The following is a 23,150-nucleotide window of genomic DNA, read 5'->3' as shown; positions in this document are numbered from 1 at the left end:
ACTCCATACTCAATTATGACAAAGTATAACAGATTTGTGATGAATGTGCAATTGTATTAAAAGAAAAAAGCTGAAATATCACATTGACCTCAGTATTTGAACTATGACACTAGTTGTTCTAAACCACTTTCAATTAAGAAGAATGTAGACTTTATATTTATCTTAATCGGAAGTGGTTCGGAACAACCAGGACTCTTCATATGAGTGGTAAAAGGGCCATCAGGTTCTTGTCGTGATTTTTGTGTTGTGAAAAGACTAGAAGACTATGTTTCAAATGTTTTTTGTTAAACTTCTCAAAACATATATGCTTCCTTTTTTTAATTATAAAGCAGATCAAATGATGATGAGTTTGTTATTATACATTTCAAAATCCAGATTCATATGCAGAGGAATAAATATCACTTTTGCATATTCTGGTCTGTTCACAGCCAATTACAATTTCATACAGTAATCAATACACCCAAGGTCCCCTGGTGGTCTAGTGGTAAGGATGCAGCGCTCTCACTGTTGCGACCCGGGTTCGATCCCCGGTCAGGGAACCATCCCCAGCCACTCTCAGTGCCGGTCCCAAGCCCGGATAAATTGGGGAGGGTTGCGTTAGGAAGGGCATCCAGCGTAAAACATGTGCCAAATCAAAACGTGCGGAGGATCCGCTGTGGCGACCCCTAACGGGAGAAGCCGAAAGAAAGTTTTAAGGTCCCCTGGTGGTCTAGTGGTTAAGATGCAGCGCTCCCACCGCTGCGACCCGGGTTCGATTCCCGGTCAGGGAACCATCCCCAGCCACTCTTAGTGCCGGTCCCAAGTAAATTGGGGAGGGTTGCGTTAGGAAGGGCATCCAGCGTAAAACATGTGCCAAATCAAACGTGCGGAGGATCCGCTGTGGCGACCCCTAACGGGAGAAGCCGAAAAGAAAGTTTAATCAATACACCTATATTTTCCACTTAACATTAATAATGCAGTATTTGGAATAATTCTTTTTTTGCATGAATATTCTTTTATTTATTTATTTATTTTTATGAAGATTTCTGTTTGTGTGATCTTATTACAGCCCGGTGTGGTCTCATATGCTCAGTAGCTTGCCTTAAAGAAACAACATTTACTATGCAAATTATTATTTTCAGTGTAACATTGCTGGTGTTTTGCTTTTTCTCACACACAGGATTTTGCATATTACTTGCGATATTCCTTCTTCTGGTTGTGGTTTGCTGGTTTACAGCAATTCCACACCCACAACAACAGTTTAACTTGCTGGAGGTGTTTTGTCAAGAACTGAACAAGGTCCAAGACAGTTTTCCCAGTCAGCGCCGTGAACTGTGGAGGAGAAGCAAGATCCACCTCCAGAGACATCTGAATCTGACTAATCCAACTGAACCAGTGAGTCTCATCCTAACTTCTGGTCGTGGGGCTGAAAAGACTCTGCACTGTCTGGCTCAACAGTTAGCTGCAGCATTTTCTAACACTCTCAACTCCTCTGTAATAAATATTGATGGAAGCAGCAAAAGAGACCAAGACAGCGACCAGGTTAAACTGGACATTGATACAACACTGAAGAACGCCTTTGCGGGCGGCAAACAAGCGGCTGTTATTCACCGTTTTGAAGAGCTTCCTTCTGGATCTACTCTCATCTTCTACCGCTACTGTGACCACGAGAATTCTGCCTTTAAGAAAGTCTTTTTGGCTTTCACTGTCATGTTACAGGAAGAGATGGATTTTCCACCAAATGTCAGTCTGGGAATGGTGGAGGAGGCAGTACAAGAGTATTTAAAAGAGAAGTTTGTCTCCTCAGACAGGACGGCTAAGTTTAACCAGATGGATTTAGACAAGCTAAGTGGGCTGTGGAGTAGAATCTCCCATCTCATCCTACCAGTAGCTGCAGAGCAGAAGATTGAACAACATGGCTGTCAGACATAAATACTAACTTTCCATGAACAAAATGGGCTTATTATAGTAAATCTACAGAATTGGTCAAAATAAACAGGGATCTACTGATTCAACATATAAAGTTTCAACATGTGTGTGAGTGTGTGAGTGTGTGAGTGTGTGAGTGTGTGTGAGTGTGTGTGAGTGTGTGTGAGTGTGTGTGTGTGTGTGTGTGTGTGTGTGTGTGTGTGAGAGTGAGGGTTTGTGTGTGTGTGTGTGTGTGTGTGTGTGTGAGAGTGAGGGTTTGTGTGTGTGTGTGTGTGTGTGTGTGTGTGTGTGTGTGTGTGTGTGTGTGTGTGTGTGTGTGTGTGTGTGTGTGTGTGAGAGAGAGTGAGGGTGTGTGTGAGAGAGAGGGTGTGAGAGTGAGAGTGTGTGTGTGAGAGTGAGTGTAAGAGAGAGTGACAGTACTTAAATGAATTTAAAAATATACCTTAAGGTTACAGATTTTAGTTTGTATAGCTTGAAATTATGTAACATTGAAGAGTTTATATGTTAGAAAATCTGTTATTTGAAATATTGCAACAGATTAATCAGTTCTGAATTCTCACTACATTTTTTGACAGATTCTTCAATAACTTGTATGGCATGTGAGGTTTTAAAACTGTAGATGGTGTAAGATGGTGTGAGTTCACCTTGAAGGCAGCAGTGAGCTCAACAAATTACACACTGATGCTATGAAGAAGAAATGGCACTGTAAATGGATTATTGTAAATTATAATGAAAATTTACTGAAAATGCTTTGAGCAATTAACTCTTTTTTTTTATGTACATTGACTTGATTTCAAATAAAATATTAAACATTTTAATTGTTTCATTTCATTTGGATTTTGTTTCTACATTTTATTTTACAGTATCTTTATCTAATTATTTCGGCTGTTCCCATTACGGGTGGCCACAGCGGATCATCCGTCTCCATAATACTCAGTCCTCTATATGCCTTAAATTTACAACTGAATGTGTATGAGATTGATTTTTTTTTTTGTTTGTTGTTGATTATCAACTTGCATACAGTTACAGCAATGCAACATGTCCTAAATTAAAATTTAATTCATAGAATTTAATTTAAAAAGCCAAAGTCGCATCTGTCTCTAGTAACATCCAACAGCAATGGCAAAAAGTATACAAATTGTTTTCTACATCAACAAATTTTATTAAATCCTTATATACATAAATATTATAAAGAAAACTTATTTCTGGATTTATTCTCATTTGTTCAGTGGGTGAGATCTTGACTTTATATAATACAAATCTAATAATTGTATTTATACTTTTTTTTTTTTTTTTTTACTGTCATATCAGTTTTGGGTTTAATCACTAAAATATAGCAATTTACTATAATCTCTTCGGGGATTTCTAGGGTATCTCTGTCCTAAAGTGAGTTTGACATGTTAAATGTTGTCATTCCCGAACTTATCTACAATGCCTGTGGTGTCTTCTGATCAGGGAAGAAGCGCACAGAATGGTACGTATTCTTCTTTAATTTATTACAGGAAACGTACAAGTATATGTACGTACTCACATCGTTATGATCCTATACACATTGCACAGACACCATAGAAATGTGTGAATAGAACTAGTGTAAGGCCTATCTCAATGCATGCAATCATGGTAGTGATTCTAAAAGTGAGGTCTGTGTAATGTGTTTTTAAATATATGGTTACAGTAATAGAAATGACAAGCCAGCTTTATAATAGTTGGTATATTCATGTTTTAAGTGCTTCTAATTAAGTACATTCAAAAGTAATGCAACTTTTGCTATACACTATGACAAAAAACAAATGATATATATATATATATATATATATATATATATATATATATATATATGACCATTGATCAAAAATACAGCAAAAAATAAATAAATAATAGGCCTTGCTATTCTAATAATGTAATGTGTAGTGTGTATATATACAGTTTGCAGAGTTTAGTATACACTGACTTAGTTCACTGGATTAATATAAAAAGTTATTAAAAAGTTGCAGTGTGTTGTATACAGTATATACTGGTGTGTAGTTTGCGTATACGATGCAGTGTGTATTATACACGGTATGTACTAGTACAGTATATGCAATATACAGTATAGACATCGCGATCTACATGCGCATGCGCGCCGATGAGGAAACAAAAACTGAATTTCCCGAAACACCGGAAATGACTAGTGTTCACGCAAATGTTTCCCTAGAAACACATTCTCCAGGAAGTTTTACTCTGATGGAGTTAAAGTTTTATTCAAAGTGGTTTGATTTTATGTGACCGAAAAGGATTGCGTCAAAATGGAGAGCACTGAATTGAGAAGAAGCACCAGACAATCCCGGAATAAAGGTTTGTCTGTACAGTCTTTCATAAGATGATGACTGTTGGCCGTTAGCTTTTTAGCTCCTTTATGGCTGAAATGTATGTATGGACTTATTTTATGTGAGCGTACTAATGACGATTCTGCCACTTAATGAAGTGATAGAGTTGCTGAATATTTGGCTTGGAAAGTTAGTGTTTATAGATTTTACTATTATAAGGCACCAGAACGAACAGGTTCAGTGGCGGATGAGGCATAATCTGGAGTTACTTTCGTTTTGCTCTTGCTTGCAGTATCTTATGTGACATTTGGACAGATAAAAGAAAAAGTTTTGTGGCGAAGGAGGGCATGTATCTTTGATTAAAATAATTAATTAACACATGGGAAGAATAAACACTGGCTTTTTGTGTGTTTACCAGTCTTTGCAATAGAACTAAAACCAAGAGAAGCACTGAAGAGGAAGAGAGACATCAAACCTGTTCCTACCCTGGAAGAGTGTAACACAGATGAAGGTAGCCATGTGTTTAAAACAGAAATGTCTTTTAATTTGTGCTTGTAGATTCAACATAAATCTATCTGATATAATGTACACAATCAGTCAGAAATAAAAAAAGAATGTAACTATTGACCATTTTGCCACCCACTTTATAGGTACACTGCCAATTAAACATCTGGACACACCTTCTACTTCAGTGTTTTTTCTTCATTTTTTCTTTTTTACATTGTACATTAATACTGAAGACACCAATGAAAGGACACCTATGAAATTATGTTGTAAACAAAGTGTTAAACTCTGAATATGTTTTATATTTTAGATTGTCTAAAGAAGCTACTTCTCAAGAATTAGTTTGTGACATTAGTTTGTTTCTTAATAATATGAATGTGTGTCTATACTATTGTTTGGTAGTGTATACAAATATGTTTCTGACTGTATATGTTTTTCTGATGTCAGACCTTTAATCCGTCCCAAAATTTAAACTGACCTTCAGTGCTGACATATATTCTGTATTTACATTTAGAAAAAAAAAAATCTCTTTCTTATGGACCTTTTTCTTCCATTCCACCTGAAGAACGTCTAGAGTGTTATACTGGCTAGAAAGCTAGACTGATATCTTCATGATTTCTTTTTGACAAGAATATGAAAAGAAAAGCTAAAAATGAATTTTATTTAATGAAAGGCTACTTGTCTTTTGAATTGAAAACTTTTTTCATCCTTAACAATGGAACAATAGAGCAGAGTCGAATGTATATAATAGGTCACTTCTTTATTATTTTATGATCTAAATCTATTACAAATTATTATTTTCAACAGGATCTCCTGATAAAATCCCAAAGCTTCAGGTGACAAAAGATGCAGAAGACAGACCTGAGAATGGGGACCAAATTAATACAGTGGAAATGGATGTAGAGGAAGATTCAGATCAAAACCAAGACATGAGTTCAGAGGATGAAAGTGAGAATTGTGGTGAAGGCATGAAGAGTAAGACTTTTACTTCCCTCTTATACTAAGCTTAAATTAGTTCAATAAGAAACTACAGGATATTTATTTAAAGGTATGTTTAAAACTCAATCTGTGTGTTCTCCTTTGCCAGCAAAGCCTGTTTTCAATGAGGATGTGGTCATCAAAACACTGCATGTGGGAAGTCTAAATACAGAGGAGATGAGGGCATATTTACGAAAGCAAACAAACAAAGATCAAAAGTCACAGTTGCCTGAGCTGCCCAAAATGTCAGGCTGTGGAGACACTGTGCATGGTTTGTCAACATTTCATCTCTAAAATATAAATTTATAGACATTTATTTTATGAGGCTGACAAATGCTTTCTCCCTTCATACATTCCCAATAAACTTTCCATTTATTTTTCTCATGGTCATTCATGTTTCTCCACAGAACCCGCCAGAACAGATTTTGCTTCTAACAATATCAAACAAGTGAAAAATAGGACGGACATTTTGACAGTGAAGAGCAGTATAAAAGAATATCAAAACAAAATGAAGGAGAAAGCCAGAGGTCAGAATCACACTGCAAATATTATTGTCACAAATATCACACTAAGTTTGTAGTGACCACAACTATTATAGCTTGTAGATATTTAATGTGTGTACTTTATCATTTATATTTTTGTATGCTATACAGTACAGACCATAAGTTTGGACACACCTTCTCATTCAAAGAGTTTTCTTTATTTTCATGACTATGAAAATTGTAGATTCGCACTGAAGGCATCAAAACTATGAATGAACACGTGGAATTATATATGGAATTATATACATAACAAAAAAGTGTGAAACAACTGAAAAATGTCATATTGTAGGTTCTTCAAAGTAGCCACCTTTTGCTTTGATTACTGCTTTGCACACTCTTGGCATTCTCTTGATGAGCTTTAAGGGGTAGTCACCTGAAATGGTCTTCCAACAGTCTTGAAGGAGTTCCCCGAGAGATGCTTGGCACTTGTTGGCCCTTTTGCCTTCACTCTGCAGTCCAGCTCACCCCTAAACCATCTCGATTGGGTTCAGGTCCGGTGACTGTGGAGGCCAGGTCATCTGGCGCAGCACCCCATCACTCTCCTTCTTGGTCAAATAGCCCTTGATGCATTCAGTGTGTCAGGAAAATAAAGAAAACTCTTTGAATGAGAAGGTGTGTCCAAACTTTTGGTCTGTACTGTATATATAAATTGTTTCATGTTGTAAAGTGTTAAATAATCGCTGACTCCTGGGTGTTAGACCTCGTTGTGACTGGTCTAAGGAATCCAGATAATAAGATTGACATAATAATTAATGAACACAAAATTGAGCAAAATTTTGATTTAGGGAGATGCATAAGAAATAAACGGTCACATATTTGCTTTTTTGTCTGCTTGAGTGTTAACACTTTATTTCACATGCATATCTTTACGTATTTTCTTTTCTATCTTTCCACTTCACCTAATTTTTCTCTAGGTTATTCTGGTCCTAAACTTCAGGACATGGACAGGTTCCCATATGTGGAAGAACAGAAAACACACATCACACACAAAACAAATAATCTTTCTGCTGAGAAACAGTCCCTGAACTACACAAACACAGGTAATTGTTAAGCTTTAAGCTTTGTTTTTATGTACAGAAAAAGATGAAAATGTAAAAAAAAAAAAAAATTATCTTCTTTTTAGAATCAAGGAAACGAGTTTTAAAGAAAGCAGGGTTAACTTCCCCCTCAAAAGGTATTATCTGCATTAAACAAAGTCGAGCACAATTTTACTCTCATTGCACTTGAAGATATGCATTAACTCTTATTACTTTCCACAGCGACTGCATGTAGTGTATTCAGGTGGCTTCGGTGGGCTGTGTTCCTGCTGGCCTCACTTGTGTTGGGCTTAATGGGTTACCAACACTTTCCATCCTCATTCAAAACAGCTGAACTCCAAACCAGATCATTGTACGGTGCATCTTTTGGAACCCACTTAGGTCACCTGAGGCAGTTATTCCCTAGTCAGCGACCAGAACTTTGGAAAAGAACCGAGGTGCATGTTAGGCGTCATCTTAATCTGACTGATCCAACAGAACCAGTGAGTCTCATGCTAACTTCTGGTCGTGGGGCTGAAAAGACTCTGCGCTGTCTGGCTCAACAGTTAGCTGCAGCATTTTCCAACACTCTCAATTCCTCAGTCATGGAGATTGATGGAACCAGCAAAAGTGCCCAAGATAGTGACCAGGTTAAACTGGACATTGATAAACTGCTGGAAGAGGCCTTTGCGGGCGGCAAACAAGCGGCTGTTATTCACCGTTTTGAAGAGCTTCCTCCTGGATCTACTCTCATCTTCTACCGCTACTGTGACCATGAGAATTCTGCCTTTAAGAAAGTTTTTTTGGTTTTCACTGTCATGCTCCCTGTTGAGAAGCTAGATTTTAAACTTAGTCTGGGTGCAGTGGAAGAACAGGTGCAAGAGGCGTTAAAAGAGAAGTTTGTCTCCTCAGACAGGACGGCTAAGTTTAACCAGATGGATGTTGACAAGCTAAGTGGGCTGTGGAGTAGAATCTCCCATCTCATCCTACCAGTAGCTGCAGAGCAGAAGATTGAACAACACGGCTGTGGGGAGGATGGGTCCTTATAACTGAGGGTTTTTAAACTCTTGTATTGTTCTACTAGATGGTAATAATTATATTTGTGCAGCTAAATGGCTGGGAATATGTTCCCTTAGCAAGGTTGATCTTGACCTCTGGAACATACCTAACAACAACATACCTAATCAAAACTAATTCTGTGAGGTTACCATTGAAAGTAGTTCATATGTAAAATAGGTGTGGTTTTGGTTTCATGTTTTTGTTTTTTTGTAAATTTTATTTCTTCAGACTTTGACATATGCAATGAGATCTTCAGAAGCAGATGCACTTAATGTCATGGCACCAGTGTTGGAATTATTAGCATAAAAAAAAAAGATTTAACATACAGTGTATATGTGTAAATAGTTTGTTGTGCAGTTTCCCCCCCTAGTGTAAACCAATGTAAACCTTCCTTCTTTATTCAGCTGTAGTTCTCATTTGTTTGCTGTTTCTCTGACATACTTTTTCTAATACAGCTAGAGGCATCAGGGATATCTACAAGACTCAATTTCAACTTAAGTGCAGGTGTAATATTCAGCTTCTTTGGACCAGTTCATTAATTGACTGAATTTATATTTTGAATTAATTTTTATACGGTAAATATTAGTGACTTTAGCACAAACTTTGTTCTGGCATTATATTCTTCACTTCACAAAATGTATGAATAAAACTGAAAATATATTTTTTTATATGCTTATTCGGTGTTTTACTTCTCACTCTTTTGTAGTATGAGAATTTTTTTGTTTTGTTTTTTTTTTGGACTAGAGATGCATGTATATACAGAACAAGCTGCTTTTTCATTGCATCACACAAAATATACAAATCATACAAATTAAGATAAATGTAAAAGCACGTTTTTTTAATATAAAGATTTAATGTTGTAAACAACTGTTCTGCTCTAAGAGTTTGAGGAAACAACATATTTCAGTGGTTCAAATTATATTTCAGTATTTTAAATTATGGGGCTCGGCCCTCTAGTGGGGAATAAATACATGACAGGTGGGACGCAGTCAATATTATTATTTTTGTGTTTTAATCTTCATTTTATATATTCTTTTCACTATTAAAAATAAAGTTAATACTCTCAAAGCAACTGCAAAAAACAATTAGATCATTGATTAAATTATATTTATTTTTATTTGTATAGCGCTTTTAACAATGGACATTGTCTCAAAGCAGTTTTACACAGATTATGTGGTAAGAAAGAATGAATAAGATTGTTCTTTATAAGTGTAGGTTGGTCCCTGATCATAAAGTCGTGACTGTGGCAAGGAAAAACTCCCTGAGATGGCATAAGGAAGAAACCTTGAGAGGAACCAGACTCGAGGAAATCCATCCTCATCTGGGTGGCACCAAATCTCAATGAATGCAAGTATATTAAAACATCAGTTAGAGTATCTAACACAACTACACTTTCTCTAAAAGCTATTTCACTTAAAGCTATTTGATGTTATTGGTTTAGAATTAAAAATTTCAATAAATTAGACATGTAAATATGGCTTGAAAATCCACTCCCCCCCTCTAGAGTGGGGAATTCTGAGCAAACTGGGATATGTGAAGAAAGAATTTCACTGTGCTGTAATGGATATGTGACAAATAAAGGATATTCTATTTTAGTATAAAGAAAACATGGTCTATGTAAAATATAAAGGTGGATCTTTAAAGTCTTTGGGCCTTTTTTGCAGGTTGTGTTTCATGGCCTCCTGTGTTGGATTGCCATCATGAGACTAAAAAAAATTCAGCCCAAACCTGATTGTATTTGGCAGGAGGTAACTAGGCCACAAAAAATTTAATTTAACCATTCTTTTAAATAACTACAAAAAGATTAAGAAGAACAAAATATTATGTCTACAGATGTAACATTCTGTTTAAATCCTGTGGTCCAGATGAACAAGCCTGTAATAGAGTTTCAAATTTAGTGCATAGCGGACAGAACAAAAAGTCACTCAAACTATAGAAGACGTTACAGAATGACAGGGTGGGGATCACAATATATTAATTGTAGGGCTGCCAAGCATTTTGCACTATTGTAGATTTGTCATGACTGAAGTGAACTAAGTAAAAACAGTGCACTGTAATTGGGTCAGAGTTAGTTGAAAATTATAATGCGTTGTTGATAAGAGTCTTCCAAAGAAAAGCCCTTCTCAAATATAAGTTTAGCCACCTCCTTAAATTAGTCACAGATGTTTATATGGATATTGAGATGTTTTTTACCTTAATTAAAATTCCTTGTGTAACTGGTATAAAATACACATTCCATCAAAGAAAAGACATTTATGGTTTAAACGTTGTGGTTTTATTTATTAAGAATTTAAGTGTAGAACGTGCCACTCCATGAAGACAAGTAGAAAAGTATTTACAGGTGTAATAAGTTTAAAAAATATATGAATAAGCTATTGTATATAACAAATGTTTACATACAGTCCCCAAGTAACAATAATAACTGAACAAAAATTAACCGGTTCACAAGTTTACATACACAGCTATTACAATAGGTGATAAAAAAGTAGGAAACAGATGGATGGTCAGTGTAAATTGTTATTCTTTTGTAAATTGAAAAACATGTAATTATCTTCTATAGTTTCTGAGGGGCACTGCTAACGGGGAAAAAGGATTCCTTAACAAAATAATACTAAATCACACATTCTTCTTTTTCTTCTTTTGGCCTCTCCCATTCTCCATACCTTACTGTCTTCTACATCTGCCTCTTTCAAACCAGCCACCTGCATGTCTTCCCTCACCACATTTATTAACCTTCTCCTTGGTCTTCCTCTTTTCCTCCTTCCTGGTGGCTCCATCCTCAGCATTCTCCACCCATTCCACCCAGCCTGCACCCTTTCCTTCACTTTTCTAACACACTCTCCATTACTCTGCACTGTTGACTACAGGTACCTGAACTCCTCCATCTTCTCCACCTCTTCTCTCTGCAACCACACCACTCCACTGCCCTCCCTCTCATTCACACACATGTACTCTGTCTTACTCCTACTGACTTTCATTCCCCTTCTCTCCAGGCTCTTCTTAACCTGCTCCCTAATTTCACCACTAATCTCAATATCATCTGCAAACATCATAGTCCACCGGCCATCCTATTGAAAAGTGCTGATATGTTTACCTCTCAGTATTTGTCTCACACTTATTTTATATCAAAGGTCTTTAGAATATTGGAAAAAAAATAGAAAAATGCCTTTGTATTCCAGTACTTTTGGCAGTCTAATCTAAGTAACTATTGATATAGAAAAGTAGCACAAATAAAAACAAAAACTATACATAATTACAATATATTATAACCTTTGTCTCTTCAGGTTTTAACCTTAAAATGGCACAAAGAAATTCCCAATACCAGTGTTACCGTAAATGCTATGTTTATCACACTATAAATGCAGGTACACCAGCAAGATACCTGTAGCAATAAAAAAAGAACAATGGTAAAGTTATTCATGCTTGATATCCAACAAACCATAAACACATAATTGTACTGATTTTTGTATTTAAGTATGATTAAACATTTTGGTATGGAGCAAAAATCTTACTCTGCACTTTTGTTTCTTTGAGGCAATTTGTTGTCCACTCTTTTGTTTTAGTTCCCCGTATAGAAAAAATATACATGACAGCAGTTGGCACCCTAAATATACTCCCATTAATATGTAGGGCCAGAAGCAGGAGCTTTTAGAGCAATGCTCCACAAGACCTACAAATAGTATAGCAACTATACAAAGAAAAAATAGAAACTGATCATAAAAATACATCTGGACTCAATTCCACAAACATATTGTGGTTTAAATAAATAATAATAAAAATACGGTTAAAAACAGACATGTTTACACTATATGAACAAAGGTTGGGACAGTTGGCTTTTCCAGCCATATGTCGTTGTTCCACAAAGTTTGAGGCACATAATTGTATAGAATGTTTTCGGTTGAAGTACCATTAAATATTCCTTTTACTTGAACTAGGAGATCCAATCTTGTTCTGGAATGGTAATTTCCTTTTTTAAAGATAGTGTTGGGATAGAATATTTTGAGAACCCTGCGATAGAGCTCAACCCTACTAAACACCTTAAGGATGACTGCTGACTGCACCCCAGGGCACCTCATCCTACATCATTGCCTGACTTTACTAATGTCTTTGTAGCTGAATGATCACAAATCTCCACAAGCAAATTCGAAAATCTAGTGAAACACCTTCCCAGAAGAGTGAAGGTTATAATGACAGCAAATAGGACTTAATGTGGAATGGGAAAAACTCATTCAATTCTGGTCAGGTGTCCACAAACGTTTGTTCATAAAGTGTACAAGAGGAATACAGCATGTAGATCATGGTGCTTGGTATTCTTACTTGTAAAACAACAGTTTATGACTGCAATGATCCTGAGCACCCAGCAGAAAATCTTCCTTCTGAAATAACAATAAAAAAAAAAAGAATAATAAAAAAAAAAAAAATATATATATATATATATATATATATATATATATATATATATATATATATATATATATATATATATATATATATAAAATGTGTGTGTGTGTGTGTGTGTGTGTGTGTGTGTGTGCGTGTGTGTGTGTGTGTGTGTGTGTGTGTGTGTGTATAAAAATATATATATTTTTTTATTTCTTTCAGTTTTTCAGTATAAGAAATCCATCCATCCATCCATCTTCTCCCGCTTATCCGATGCCGGGTCACGGGGGCAGCAGTCTAAGCAAAGATGCCCAGACTTCCCTCTCCCTAGACACTTCTTCCAGCTCTTCCGGGGGGACACCAAGGCGTTCCCAGGCCAGCCGGGAGACATAGTCTCTCCAGCGTGTCCTACGTCTTCCCCGGGGTCTCCTCCCAGTGGGACGCGCCCGGAACACCTTCCCAGGAAGGCGTCCAGGAGGCAACCGGAACAGATGCCCGAGCCACCTCAGCTGACCCCTCTCGATGTGGAGGAGCAGCGGATCTACTCTGAGCTCCTCCCGAGTGACTGAGCTTCTCACCCTATCTCTAAGGGATCGGCCAGCCACCCTGCGGAGAAAGCACATTTCGGCCGCCTGTATCCGGGATCTTGTCCTTTCGGTCATGACCCAGAGCTCATGACCATAGGTGAGAGTAGGAACGTAGATTGACCGGTAAATCGAGAGTTTTGCCTTGCGGCTCAGCTCCTTCTTCACCACGACAGACCGGTACATCGACCGCATTACTGCAGAAGCTGCACCGATCCGTCTGTCAATCTCCCGTTCCACCCTTCCCTCACTTGTGAACAAAACCCCAAGATACTTAAACTCCTCCACTTGCGGCAGGAACTCCCCACCAACCTGAAGTGGGCAAGCCACCCTTTTCCGACTGAGGACCATGGTCTCGGATTTGGAGGTGCTGATTCTCATCCCAGCCGCTTCACACTCGGCTGCAAACCGTCCCAGTGCATGCTGAAGGCCCTGGTCTGATGAAGCCAACACGACAACATCATCTGCAAAGAGCAAAGACGAAATCGTGTCGTCACCAAACCGGACACCCTCCGACCCCTGGCTGCGCCTAGAAATTCTGTCCATAAAAATTATGAACAGAACCGGTGACAAAGGGCAGCCCTGCCGGAGTCCAACATGCACCGGGAACAAGTCTGACTTACTGCCGGCAATGCGAACCAAGCTCCTGCTTTGGTCATACAGGGACCGGACAGCCCTTAGTAAAGGGCCCCCGATCCCATACTCCCGGAGCACCCTCCACAGGCCGCCGCGAGGGACACAGTCGAATGCCTTTTCCAAATCCACAAAGCACATGTGGACTGGTTGGGCAAACTCCCATGAACCCTTCAGCACCCTGTAGAGGGTATAGAGCTGGTCCAGTGTTCCACGGCCTGGACGAAAACCACATTGTTCCTCCTGAATCCGAGGTTCTACTATCGGCCGTATTCTCCTCTCCAGTACCCTGGCATAGACTTTCCCAGGTAGGCTGAGAAGTGTGATCCCCCTATAGTTGGAACACACCCTCCGGTCCCCCTTCTTAAAAAGAGGGACCACCACCCCGGTCTGCCATTCCAGAGGCACTGTCCCCGACCGCCACGCGATGCTGCAGAGGCGTGTCAGCCAAGACAGCCCCACAACATCCAGAGACTTGAGGTACTCAGGGCGGATCTCATCCACCCCCGGTGCCTTGCCACCAAGGAGTTTCTTTACTACCTCGGTGACTTCAGCTTGGGTGATGGACGAGTCCGCCTCTGAGCCCTCAGCCTCTGCTTCCTCAATGGAAGACGTGACGGCGGGATTGAGGAGATCCTCGAAGTATTCCTTCCACCGTCCAACGACATCCCCAGTTGAGGTCAACAGCTCCCCACCTCTACTGTAAACAGCATTGGTGGGGCACTGCTTTCCCCTCCTGAGGCGCCGGACGGTTTGCCAGAATCTCTTCGAGGCCAGCCGATAGTCCTTCTCCATGGCCTCACCGAACTCCTCCCAGGCCCGAGTTTTTGCCTCGATAACCACCCAGGCTGCAGTTCGCTTGGCCTGCCGGTACCCGTCAGCTGCCTCAGGAGTCCCACAAGCCAACCAGGCCCGGTAGGACTTCTTCTTCAGCTTGACGGCATCCCTTACTTCCGGTTTCCACCACCGGGTTCGGGGATTGCTGCCTCGACAGGCACCGGAGACCTTACTGCCACAGCTCCGAGCGGCCGCTTCGACAATGGAGGTGGAGAACATGGTCCACTCGGACTCAATATCTCCGTCCTCCCTCGGGATCTGGTCAAAGCTCCGCCGGAGGTGGGAGTTGAAGATCTTTCTGACAGGAGGCTCGGCCAAACGTTCCCAGCAGACCCTCACAGTACGCTTGGGTCTGCCGAGTCTGTCCAGCTTCCCCCCCCGCCATCGGATCCAACTCACCACCAGGTGGTGATCAGTTGACAGCTCCGCCCCTCTCTTTACCCGAGTGTCCAAGACATACGGCCGCAGGTCAGATGAAACGACCACAAAGTCGATCATCGACCTACGGCCTAGGGTGTCCTGGTGCCACGTGTACTGATGGACACCCTTATGCTTGAACATGGTGTTGGTTATGGACAAACTGTAACTAGCACAGAAGTCCAATAACTGAACACCGCTCGGGTTCAGATCAGGGGGGCCGTTCCTTCCAATCACGCCCCTCCAGGTGTCACTGTCGCTGCCCACGTGTGCATTGAAGTCTCCCAGTAGAACGACGGAGTCCCCAGTCGGAGCACTGTCCAGCACCCCTCCCAGAGACCCCAAGAAGGCCGGGTACTCTATACTGCCGTTTGGCCCGTAGGCACACACGACAGTGAGAGACCTATCCCCGACCCGTAGTCGCAGGGAAACGACCCTCTCGTTCACCGGGGTAAACTCCAACACATGGCGGCTGAGCTGGGGGGCTATAAGCAAACCCACACCAGCCAGACGCCTTTCACCATGTGCAGCTCCAGAGTTGTAAAGAGTCCATCCTCTCTCGAGGAGTGTGGTTCCAGAGCCCAGGCCGTGCGTAGAGGTGATCCCGACTATCTCTAGTCGGAACCTCTCAACCTCACGCACAATCTCATGCTCCTTCCCCGCCAGCGAGGTGACATTCCACGTCTCTAGAGCTAGCTTCCGTGTCCAGGGATCGGGTTGTCGAGGCCTCCGCCTTCGACTGCTGCCCGAACCTCTTAGCACCGGCCCCTTACGGTCCCTCCTGCAGGTGGTGAGCCCACTGGAAGGTGGCCCCACGTCGCTCCTTCGGGCTGAGCCCGGCCGGACCCTGTGGGGGAAGGCCCGGCCACCAGGCACTCGCATACGAGCCCTAACCCCGGGCCTGGCTCCAGGGTGGGGCCCCGGCTGCGCCATACCGGGCGACGTCACGGTCCCTGATGTAGTCGCCCAGGACCTGTTTGCCTTGGGAGACCCTACCAGGGGCATATAGCCCCGGACAACATAGCTCCTAGGGTCATTTGGGTACTCAAACCCCTCCACCACGTTAAGGTGGCAGTTCAAGTAAAGGGTATAAGAAATAAAAAATTAAAAAAATTTTTTATTAATTTTTATTTACATAAGTTCATATAAAATCAGTGCCACACGAAAAGAGTTTAAGGAAACACTCACAATTCATGGCTCGGTCCACAGAGAAGGAATACAAGAACGGTTTGGCACAAGTTCAAGCTTGCTTCCACTCCTGCCAGAATTTTGTTTTCAACCTATTCATGTACAGTTTCATGTACACACATAGACAAATACAAACAAATGTAAAGACAACTGGACTGAATTCTCAACATTAATAATACTTAACATCAGTATTTCATGTTTGAGTAATTATAGCATGTTAATAGTAACCCTAGTGCATTTCCAAAAACTTAAAATATAACAATACATTATATAAAATTAGAATAAGAATATGGCAGGGTAATTAATTTATGTAAATTTTTGAGTGAATTGAACTAAAATAAATTTACAGAAAAATGTTCTTACTTGTTTGGTGTCTATTAATAGGAGAATGAAAGCAGCCAATGAAAATGCCAAAGACAGAACTGATGTCACCTGTAAAAAAAAAACATTTTTTTTAATTCTACATAGAAATGTATCTTTTGCATAAAAGTTTTTAATGTATTTTTAATATGCACTTGGGCTAAATAATTTGTTGGGGTAAAAATGAACTGCATATGTCCTCATGTTTCAGGTGAAATAATTGCAGAACAGTGTGAATTATGGATTTTACCTTTATCCAAGCACCTATACGTGCTTTCACTAGGAAAGGACTGCACATAGCCAGAGAGAGATAACTCAGGAAATGTAGAGTCAGAGATGATTCAAACTAAGATACAGACAGAAAAGTATATAAATAAATACAACTTTTCTTATTACAACACGATTTAATTTTCTAGATTAATTTCTTAAATCAAAATAGCAAATGTAATTACTACAATAATACAAAGGAAACATTAATGATGCAATAATTTCCTCATGCTGAGATCACCTGAAATATAAATAGCACCTTTATTGGTCTATTTGTGCTTGCTGTTGCTTTGAAATTAAAAAATAAATATAATAAATAATAAATAAAGTATGTCTTAGAAGTTTACTTTCAATTTCGATATCAAGAAAAAATAAACCTGAAGTAAATGTTCATTAGCCTCCTGCTTATTTCTGTGGTTCCAGTGTCAACAGTTTATTGTGGACATGAGTCCCTACATTATAAAGTTGAATCTTATTCTATTCTTCCCTATATTAATTGTTCTTTTCTATGTTAAAACGTGTACTGGCAACATAAATTTGGATTTAAACACACTACCTTAAGATCTGTAAATTATTGAACTTATTGTTTCCTTTGCATCAAGATTTACATGTAAGAATTAATGATTTTAAACATTTCTATAGTTTGCTAATTTTACTATATGCTTTATTTTTTTTGACATGCACAAAAGAAATATATAAATGCAAAGAAATATGATACTAGGTGAAGAGAAAGCATAATCATATTTATAATTAAACAAGCAAATTTAGAATTAGAGTCAGTCAGCAAAATCTGTTAAATTCAAATAAATGAAATATAAGTAATATAAATTATATACCAAAAATGTTTGCGGTGGAGCAGATTCTGTGACGACAAAAGCAAGAATTTAGACATAGCATTATTTATATATTTTTTTTTAAGTAACTCAATATACAGAACAGAACTCTTAATGTACACTATGCAGTTGCAAAATGTTTGGGCATCCCATTTGATATTTGATTAATTTTTTAATTGAAAAAAATGAAAACCTTATCATTTGGCTTCATGTGGTATCCAGTGGCTCAGAAGATATTGCACATTTAGGTATAATAAACATCAGCAAAATAAACTATTTGTGACACCATCAGGAGACTGAAGCTGAAAATAGAACGGCTTCTACAAGATGACATGTTTTTGGAAAAGACCACATAATATTCTGACTTTAACTGAAATGTCTTAAAATGAGAAATCTTATTCAAGGAAAAAAAAAAAAAAAAAAGGAAAAAAACCCTGAAAATTCTTATTGGCTACTAGTTACAAAATAACATTTGCAAGCTATGATACATGCTAAAGGGGATGCTTCAGAGGTTATATACTTCTTCTTACTACAGAAATCAATACACCAGGGGTGAATGAATATTTCTAAAAACAAGGGTTAGTTGTGCATAATTGGATATTGTGTATTAAATGTCATTACAGGCAAATTATTAGCTATTTTGTAAATCAGGAAGATATTTACTTTAGGGGTTCCATTTAACAGACCACTAAGACACAGTTCTCACTTGAATAGATAAACCAAGCTTATTTCTGTTTGAGGATATGGTAAAATATTGTCAAAACACAGCTGCATGAAATGTCTTCAGCTATTCTGTTTTTATTTTGTTTTTTTATTTGCACAGTTATTGTATTTGTATTGTAACAGTCACTATTCTATGACTAGTAAATAATTTTTTTTTTCTATTAAAATTTACATTTATTTCTATAATATGATAGATGTATGAAGCCTATAATTCATTGTCGATACCATTCTATAACTACTGAATAATGAATACTGTAAGAGAGTCTATTAAGGGGATATAAATAAAGCTTTAGAGGTACCAATGGTATATGATTTGGGTTGTATTTGAATTAATACACCTGGGGATAATGTTGATGTTGATGTTGATGCTGATGTTGGTATTGAGGCTGATGCAGATGTTGATGCTGGTGTTGATGTTGCTATTGTTAAGATGTTTGTTGTGACATGATTTGGTGTTGTTAGAGGCACTGTTGTTGTTACAGGGTCTGGTGTTGTTGCAGGGTCTGGTGTCGTTACAGGGTCTGGTGTCGTGGCTGGTGCCGTAGTTGAGGACGGGACTGCTTTAGCATCCCAAAATATTTCAAAGCTCTTAGTAAATGTAGCTCTGAAATCACAGAATAACAATAATATAATAAAAATTATAAAGATTATACTTAAAGATATTATAACAATTAAGATAATAACACACTCCATAATTTGTTAATCTGTCAATTACATCTATTTGACAAAGCAAAAAATTTACCTGAAAAAATATAATCCCGTTTCCGAAGCTTTCCAGCTGACCTTTACTTCATTCTTTTTTTTGTTATTCATTTGGGTTACAGCTTTATCCTGGATAAAAGAATAGATATTTTAAATTGCCATGTTGTTCTTCAACTACACACCTTTAACAATGATCTATTCCTTAATGTATAATCACTTAAATATGACACATAATTACACTTAAATTGAATAAGCAAATGCATATTTTCATACAATGTAATAAGTTATAGACAGTTATAATATATAGTTATAGACTAATTATACATATTTAGATCATTATTAATAAATACTTTTCATTTAAAGCTTTGTATAGTATTAGAATCATTATTGTAAGATAAGAATTTTTGGAATTGTTGGTCACATTATACCCAGCTGTTTTTCGGTTTGTTAAGCCTGTAGAATTGGAAAAAGACAACACTTACATTTATATCATCACATTTCTGAAGTCTGCTGCTACTTGTGTCCAACAAAATAAACATTCCCTGAGGTGTTGTGTTGTCTGGTTTGCGCGCTTCCAACATAAAGCCAGTGAATGATCGAGAGCCATCAGCCTTCAAAGTTACTTCAGATGAAAATAAGATAATAAGAAAATTTATTAAATATATTAAATATCTTTTATATATGTATATATGTGTGTCATTTTCATAGTGTATGTATACAACTGTCATTGTGATAGAAGGGTATCTGCAAGAGTGAAAGGTAAAGTTTATAGGACTGTGGTGAGACCTGCGATGTTGTATGGATTAGAGACAGTGGCATTGAGTAAAAGACAGGAGGTGGAGCTGGAGGTAGCAGAGCTGAAGATGTTGAGATTTTCATTGGGAGTGACGACGATGGACAAGATTGAAAACAAGTTTATTAGAGGGACAGCGCATGTAGGACATTTTGGAGACAAGATGAGGGAGGTGTGATTGAGATAGTTTGGACATGTGCAGAGGAGGGACATAGGGTATATTAGTTTTAGAATGCTGAGGATGGAGCCACCAGAAAGGAGAGAAAGAGGAAGGCCAAGGAGGAGGGTTATGGATGTGGTGAGGGAAGACAGGCAGGTAGTAGGTTTGAAAGAGGCAGATGTAGAGGACAGGGGGTATAAAGACGTATACATATACATATACATATACATATACATATACATATATACATATGATCCGCTGTGGCGACCCCTAATGGGAAAAGCCGAAAGAAAGTTATATATATATATATATATATATATATATATATATATATATATATATATATATATATATATATATATATATATATACAGTGAGGAAAAGAAGTATTTGAACACCCTGCTATTTTGCAAGTTCTCCCACTTAGAAATCATGGAGGGGTCTGAAATTGTCATCGTAGGTGCATGTCCACTGTAAGAGACATAATCTACAAAAAAAAAATCCAGAAATCACAATGTATGATTTTTTAACTATTTATTTGTATGATACAGCTGCAAATAAGTATTTAAACACCTGAGAAAGTCAATGTTAATATTTGGTACAGGAGCCTTTGTTTGCAATTACGGAGGTCAAACATATCCTGTAGTTTTTCACCAGGTTTGCACACACTGCAGGAGGGATTTTGGCCCACTCCTCCACACAGATCTTCTCTAGATCAGTCAGGTTTCTGGCCTGTCGTTGAGAAACACGGAGTTTGAGCTCCCTTCAAAGATTCTTTATTGGGTTTAGGTCTGGAGACTGGCTAGGCCACGCCAGAACCTTGATATGCTTCTTACAGAGCCACTCCTTGGTTATCCTGGCTGTGTGCTTCGGGTCATTGTCATGTTGGAAGACCCAGCCTCGACCCATCTTCAATGCTCTAACTGAGGAAAGGAGGTTGTTCCCCAAAATCTCGCAATACATGGCCCCGGTCATCCTCTCCTTAATACAGTGCAGTCGCCCTGTCCCATGTGCAAAAAAAAAAACCCCAAAAGCATGATGCTACCACCCCCATGCTTCACAGTAGGGATGGTGTTCTTGGGAGGGTACTCATCATTCTTCTTCCTCCAAACACGTTTAGTGGAATTATGACCCAAAAGTTCTATTTTGGTCTCATCTGACCACATGACTTTCTCCCATGACTCCTCTGGATCATCCAAATGGTCATTGGCAAACTTAAGACGTGCCTGGACATGTGCTGGTTTAAGCAGGGGAACCTTCCGTGCCATGCATGATTTCAAACCATGACGTCTTAGTGTATTACCAACAGTAACCTTGGAAACGGTGGTCCCAGCTCTTTTCAGGTCATTGACCAGCTCCTCCCGTGTAGTTCTGGGCTGATTTCTCACCTTCCTTAGGATCATTGAGACCCCACGAGGTGAGATCTTGCATGGAGCCCCAGTCCGAGGGAGATTGACAGTCATGTTTAGCTTCTTCCATTTTCTAATGATTGCTCCAACAGTGGACTTTTTTTCACCAAGCTGCTTGGCAATTTCCCCGTAGCCCTTTCCAGCCTTGTGGAGGTGTACAATTTTGTCTCTAGTGTCTTTGGACAGCTCTTTGGTCTTGGCCATGTTAGTAGTTGGATTCTCACTGATTGTATGGGGTGGACAGGTGTCTTTATGCAGCTAACGACCTCAAACAGGTGCATCTAATTTAGGATAATAAATGTAGTGGAGGTGGACATTTTAAAGGCAGACTAACAGGTCTTTGAGGGTCAGAAATCTAGCTGATAGACAGGTGTTCAAATACTTATTTGCAGCTGTATCATACAAATAAATAGTTCAAAAATCATATATTGTGATTTCTGGATTTTTCTTTTTAGATTATGTCTCTCACAGTGGACATGCACCTACAATGACAATTTCAGACCCCTCCATGATTTCTAAGTGGGAGAACTTGCAAAATAGCAGGGTGTTCAAATACTTATTTTCCTCACTGTATATATATATATACACACACACACACACACACACACACACACACACACACACACACACACACACACACACACACACACACTAGATCTCTAAAGCTAAGAAAGGAAGAGAAAGTCACTCACCCTCAAAGATTGTTCCTATATTTGAATGATTAACAGAGATATAATCTGGGTAAACTTTAAAAGGCGGTTCAGTGGTTTGAGGCAAAAAGTTGCCGTGAACAACTGCCATCGTCTGACATATACCTACAATGTTGTCATAAACTCCACCGCTGTAACATGTCACAATGTGTAATATGGGTCCTACTAAACATAAAAAGATTATAGCTTGGAGTTTCATCTATAAAGCAAAAGAGGGAAAATAAAACAATATTTAGATGGATGCTGTATTCATTTAAAAATACAACAGTGTTAAAACATTTCCAAGTGTGTATTAAAAGGCTTAATTTGAAGTTTAGAAAAAAAAAAAAAAATTATATATATATATATATAAAAACACAAGTCAGCTGATTTACTGAAACTAAAAAACTCCTTTAAAATGGTATTCATTTCCAGTTTTGAAATTTAAATGAAATATCATCCAGCTGAATTTCTATTCATTTTGATGCAGCACTTTTAATTGCAGTTTGTTAGCTAAATTATGTACACATATACACATACAGATAGATACACACACAAACACACAGAGAGAGAGAGAGAGAGAGAGAGAGAGAGAGAGAGATCTGTATTCTTGTCAACACAAACTTTTAAAATTATAAAAAAAAAAAAAAAAAAAAGGGATTGGAAGTTACAATAATAAACTAAAACACTTTACCTTAAATGAGTAGGAATATCTTAAGGGTGATCGATGTCTTCTCTCTCATTTCAGGAAGTTTATCTGTATATTTTCCTGATATAACCACGCCTTTATTATTTTACAACCAGAGTGATTCTGTGTACTTAAATCCATGTTGAGTTTCTGCAGTGAGAATGCAGTGATGCG

The 23,150-nt window shown here is 38.5% G+C and overlaps 2 protein-coding genes across 3 annotated transcripts; one reads left to right on the top strand and one right to left on the bottom strand.

The window, feature by feature from the left end:
- Positions 1-1,015: 1,015 nt before the first annotated feature.
- LOC310733733 (uncharacterized protein) lies at positions 1,016-8,981 on the top strand (the record flags this gene model as incomplete). Its single annotated transcript, XM_083555138.1, has 10 exons — positions 1,016-1,067; positions 1,160-1,908; positions 4,164-4,242; positions 4,633-4,725; positions 5,526-5,693; positions 5,806-5,967; positions 6,104-6,223; positions 7,153-7,278; positions 7,362-7,412; positions 7,498-8,981. 10 exons carry the CDS (start codon positions 1,016-1,018, stop codon positions 8,301-8,303), a joined length of 2,406 nt encoding a protein of 801 aa, XP_083411264.1. The 3' UTR covers positions 8,304-8,981.
- Positions 8,510-23,141, bottom strand: LOC310733001 (uncharacterized protein). 2 transcript variants are annotated; one of them, XM_083553835.1, is made up of 12 exons: positions 22,983-23,120; positions 22,292-22,508; positions 19,720-19,859; positions 19,278-19,366; positions 18,874-19,139; positions 17,816-17,841; positions 16,963-17,058; positions 16,716-16,784; positions 16,353-16,444; positions 12,631-12,689; positions 11,826-12,001; positions 8,510-11,695 (listed from the first exon to the last, which is right to left on the bottom strand). In XM_083553835.1, exons 2-12 carry the CDS (start codon positions 22,506-22,508, stop codon positions 11,594-11,596), a joined length of 1,332 nt encoding a protein of 443 aa, XP_083409961.1. In that variant the 5' UTR covers positions 22,983-23,120; the 3' UTR covers positions 8,510-11,593. The 2 variants fall into 2 exon arrangements, with proteins under 2 accessions (XP_083409961.1, XP_083409962.1); XM_083553836.1 differs by lacking the exon at positions 22,292-22,508 and having other exon boundaries at positions 22,983-23,141.
- Positions 23,142-23,150: the final 9 nt, after the last annotated feature.

Source organism: Silurus aristotelis, assembly GCF_946808225.1.
Source record: "Silurus aristotelis genome assembly, chromosome: 11".
NCBI classification, from domain to species: Eukaryota; Metazoa; Chordata; class Actinopteri; order Siluriformes; family Siluridae; genus Silurus; species Silurus aristotelis.
The sequence above is the reverse complement of the archived record's forward strand: the minus strand, read 5'-3'. Positions and strand labels throughout refer to the sequence as shown.